The 5,111-nt window shown below is 37.2% G+C and overlaps 1 protein-coding gene across 1 annotated transcript; it reads left to right on the top strand.

Moving 5' to 3' along the window:
• Positions 1-885: 885 nt before the first annotated feature.
• On the top strand, positions 886-4,773 carry LOC114410026 (patellin-3-like). The gene is made up of 4 exons (XM_028373765.1): positions 886-2,153; positions 2,799-2,923; positions 3,083-3,218; positions 4,135-4,773. Exons 1-4 carry the CDS (start codon positions 996-998, stop codon positions 4,387-4,389), a joined length of 1,674 nt encoding a protein of 557 aa, XP_028229566.1. The 5' UTR covers positions 886-995; the 3' UTR covers positions 4,390-4,773.
• The last annotated feature ends 338 nt before the right edge of the window (positions 4,774-5,111 follow it).

Here is a 5,111-nt window from a genome sequence, read left to right as displayed (position 1 = left end):
TTATTTTTTTATCTTTCAATAAAAATATTTTTACTTAAATTTCTTAATCAATATTGTCAAGACACTTGTTACCATTTAAAAAAAAAATCCGATGTTACTACAACTATTATTGAATTCAAAATTTAAACGAAACAAGTTATTACTAATCATTGTTAACACAAATATTAGCGCCCACGATTAGTTCCTTTCCACATATTTTATGAGACGAATCTCACATTACAGCTGAATAATCATCCACGTGGGCCAAACCTTCTGTTCAAGTTCAACAGCTTCGCTACAGTTCAAAGCAAACTAAGGTACAGCTAACAGTCGCAACAAGGCACAACGCATCCAAGGCAAATAAGAAAAAAGTATAAAATGTTAATAAATTTATCTAAATTTTAAAATTAAGTCATTCAATATGTATAAAATATGGTAAATTAGTCTCTAAATTCAGATAATTTAATAATAAATTAATTTTTAAATTTTATAATTTAATGTCAAATTAATTATAAAAAATATATTTTATTAATAAATTGATCGTCAAATATTATAACTTAATAATAAGATAATTTTATAAATTTAACACAGAATTATTTTATCATATTTTTTATATATTAAAAATTTATATTTATATTTTTCATATTTCAAAAATTATTTTATCATTGCATCATTTGAGAATCCATTTAGCTACTCACTCCAAAAAGGAAATTAACGTGAAATGTGAATGCCCTGAATGGGACCGTTGGAACGGTTCGAATTGTAACTGGTTGGGCCAGTAGGCCCACACTGGTGGCTACAGAGTGTAATAACACCGTTACATCCGGGCCGGGCCCACTTAATGAAAATTGGGGCCATGTTCGTAGCTGCCACAGTCTGGTCCTTCTCTATAACACCCTCTCCCATCATCACTTCTCTTCACGCACATCACATCCTCTCTCTCTCTCTCTCTTTTCAAATTTTGTTTGTTCAGATCATAGAAAAGTGTCACTGTTGTTAAGTGTTGGTAAGTTACCATGGCTGAGGAAGTTCCAAAGACAAGCACAACTCAAGAGGAGGTGGTGGTCTCTGACGTGGCACCTGCTGAGAAACCAGACACCACCAACGTTGTTGTTGTTCCCCTAGAGAAAGACGCACAACCACAACAAAATGAAGAAGAAACCTCGCCAGAGAAGAAGAAAGAGAACGTTACCGAAACTGAAACCGAGTCCGAGGTTTCAAAACCAAGTGGCGACGACAACGTTCCTGAATCCGGTTCTTTCAAGGAAGAAAGCACCATTGTCTCCGACCTACCAGAGACCGAGAAAAAGGCTCTGCAAGAACTCAAACAACTTATTCAAGAAGCGCTCAACAAACACGAGTTCTCCGCGGTGCCAACAAGTAACCCTCCCAAAGATGAAAAACCCGACAACAAGGAAGAACAGAACCCCGCGGAGGTAGAAGAGAAGCAACAAGTTTCTGATGCTGCTGCTGACGTGGCAGAAGCGACAGAAAAAGAAGCTGCAGAAGTTAAGGTAACCGAAACTGAGGTTGTTGAAGAGAAAGTGGCGGTGTCTGCTTCTTCTGCTGATGAAGACGGAGCTAAAACGGTGGAAGCTATCGAAGAAAGCGTTGTGTCTGTGACTGTTTCCGAGGAAGCAAAGGTGGAAGCTGTTTCTGCTTCACCCGAAGAAGTTTCCATCTGGGGTGTTCCTCTTCTTGCTGACGAGAGGAGCGACGTGATTCTCTTAAAGTTTCTGCGTGCTCGGGACTTCAAGGTGAAGGAGGCATTCGCGATGATAAAGGGCACGATTCGGTGGAGGAAGGAGTTCAAGATGGAGGAGTTGTTATTGGAGGATTTAGGTGATGATTTGGAGAAAGCGGTGTACATGCATGGATTCGACAAGGAGGGTCACCCCGTGTGTTACAATATCTATGGGGAGTTTCAGAACAAGGAGTTGTACAAGAAGAGTTTCTCTGATGAGGAGAAGAGGTATAGATTTCTCAGGTGGAGGATTCAGTTCCTGGAGAAGAGTATCAGGAAGCTGGACTTTAACCCTGGTGGGATAAGCACCATTGTTCAGGTTAATGATCTCAAGAATTCTCCTGGCCCTGCCAAGTGGGAGCTTAGACAGGCTACCAAACAGGCCCTCCAGCTGCTTCAGGATAACTATCCTGAGTTTGTAGCCAAACAGGTACTTCATGCCCTCTTAATTTCAATTTTAAGGTTTCATTCTTTTTTTTTAAAACAAGAACTCACGCATTGTTGCTCAACCAACTGAGCTGAGCCAGACACATTTTGGTTGCAATCCTTAGGATATCCAGAATTTGCAAATAAATGTGGCCAATATTGCAGCCAAGGCCTATTTTGTTGAAATTAAGGTTTTAAATTGTGGTTAATCAAGGTTTTAAATTGCGGTCAAGATCTTTTCTTACAATCCTTAATGTTGTAGAAAATTGCAGACAAATGTGATTGATGAGACCATAATTGTGATTGTGCAATGACTCCAAAAATCTTGATGTTGTGTTGTTACCAAAACTGTGGTCACATACTTTTTTTTTCTTAAACCATGGTCAGTGGTCACAATCCTTGAGATGGCAGGAAGCTGCTAATAAATGTGGCTAATGCAGTCTTGGCATCAGCACCAAGGTTTATTTTGTCACGTTGTTGCAGACATACATGCAACCATATTCACATAGAGTAAAAAAAATGTTGATAATGTGGCCGAAATTGCAGTTTTAGACTATTTTTCAAAACCTTGATTCAATGATTAATTATTTGTTTCCCTATAATTTCCAATTATATTTTCTTGATGTTATTTATTGTTTTGCTGGTGTAGGTGTTTATCAATGTGCCTTGGTGGTACTTGGCAGTGAACAGGATGATAAGCCCTTTTCTTACTCAGAGAACCAAAAGCAAGTTTGTCTTTGCTGGACCTTCTAAATCAGCTGAGACCCTTTTGAGGTGAACACTCAATTATTTTCTTGTTTCTTGTTTTTTCAATTTCCCTTGTGTTGTGTCCTAGTGAGTGGCATGTGATTATGTAGCCGACCTCACTTACGGTGATAAGGCTTTGTTGTTGTGTCCTACTGAGTAGCTTGATTTGCTTTATGGATATTTCAGATACATTGCTGCGGAGCAACTTCCGGTCAAGTATGGGGGACTAAGCAAAGATGGCGAGTTCGGAATTTCCGATGCTGTTACAGAAATTACAGTGAGGCCAGCAGCAAAACATACCGTAGAGTTTCCAGTTACTGAGGTGGGTTTGGTCTTTTCCTTTGTGTTTTTTTGTCGGAATTGATTGATCTCGATTGAGGTAGAATTCAATGAATGCAGCATAGAAATGCGGAGTCTTTCCTAGGATTCCTCTGTCCTCAAGATTTTAATATTATCCTTTTCGTTCTTTACTTATTTCTCCCGTTTCATGCGACAAATTAAGGCAGACCCATGCCCCGAGATGACATGTATCGGGCAATACACCATAAATTAGTAAATAAGGAATGATAAAATAAACATGGTAAGACCATACTCCAATTGGAAACATAAGTGGCTTAATTTTGTTTCAGTTCTTAATATTGCTAACAACCAAAATCCTTTTCCACTGCTAATTAACTTGTTGTTTCGGAGTACCATCGAGGCTAGAAAACAACAACTGTTATGCTTAGTAGCTATAGGCTATTAAAATAATAACTCATCTTGAATAAAATATAAACGGACCACTGTGATGCTTATTAGCTATAGGCTATTAAAATAATAACTGATCTTGAATGCAAAATTTGTCAGCTATTACTAATTTAGCTCACTAGAATTGGTGAGAGAAGTTCATGTTGAATCTTAGATCATCATTCAGCATGCAACAATGATATATTAAAGTTCAAAGAAAACAAAGATTCGAACAAAAAAAATTCAACTGTTTATCCTTTCCATAGTCTGCATCTAATATAGTTAGGATCAACCTAATATTATTATAATTTAGAAGCCAGATAGTTATAGGTCATGGGATTAAATTTGGAAATGAATACCTTGTGTAGTTCAAGTGGTTGGTTAAGTAATTGAATCCTACTCTATAGCTATTCCATTACTATGACTTCATGAGAGTAGGTAAAAAATTGTTGAGCATTTGCCTTGATAGCATTTGTAATGCATTGAAATTTTGTTCACTTGGGATCATGCAGAACTCTCTACTCTCTTGGGAGCTCAGAGTAATAGGGTGGGATGTAAGCTATGGTGCAGAGTTTGTGCCAACTTCAGAGGGAAGTTATACTGTGATCATCCAGAAGGCTAGAAAGGTTGCTTCATCAGAAGAACCGGTGCTTTGCAACAACTACAAAATTGGTGAACCTGGGAAAGTGGTTCTCACCATTGACAATCAAAGCTCTAAGAAGAAGAAGCTCTTGTACCGCTTAAAGGTCAAGCCTTCTTCTGACTGAGAATCTTATCATTGTTATGTACATCCATAAGGGGGGTGGAGAAGAGCAGTGCCTACATTGGTTGCTTATGTTCTTGCATTCACTTTTACCACCCAAGATGTCCAAAGCTTCAAAGATGTGGACTTTGCTGCAAGCAGAGGAAAGTTTTAATGAAGATCGTGATCATGTGTTTCAATCATATATATTTTTTCTGCGTTTCTTTAATTATTTATTATTGTTATCATTGTTGGAGGGGATCTTTTGATTTTTGAATTCGTATTCATATATGGAGGACATAATTGCTCTATTTATCTGTATAAATTTCATGTAAATTTTGGTGGGGCCATTTTATTAATATGTTTGTCTTTTTGTCTGTAGCCAAGCTTAAAAATATTTGATCTGTCATAATCCGTGTTCCCAGCACTGATAGAAAACATCATACAATCTAGAATATCTGGCACTGTAGTTTAGACTTTAGATCAGCTTTATTTTTTGCCATTTTAAGCCTTGGATTTTCTCTGCCCATATGGGATTTCAATTTTGTTTAGATACTTAAAAGCAACTTCTATAATTAATGTGTGTCTTGGGCAGTTTGAACTTTCAAGTCGAACAAAATATGCACTCACTAATTCCAGCATACAAGCCATCCATTCAAACAAATACAATTTGGAAGACATAGGATTACTTTTAAGATCAACAATAATTTTAACCTTTGAATTAATGTAGTATTAACTTTTAAGATC

This window comes from Glycine soja, chromosome 4 (genome assembly GCF_004193775.1).
Source record: "Glycine soja cultivar W05 chromosome 4, ASM419377v2, whole genome shotgun sequence".
Taxonomy (NCBI): domain Eukaryota; kingdom Viridiplantae; phylum Streptophyta; class Magnoliopsida; order Fabales; family Fabaceae; genus Glycine; species Glycine soja.
This window is presented reverse-complemented; position numbering and strand designations above follow the sequence as displayed.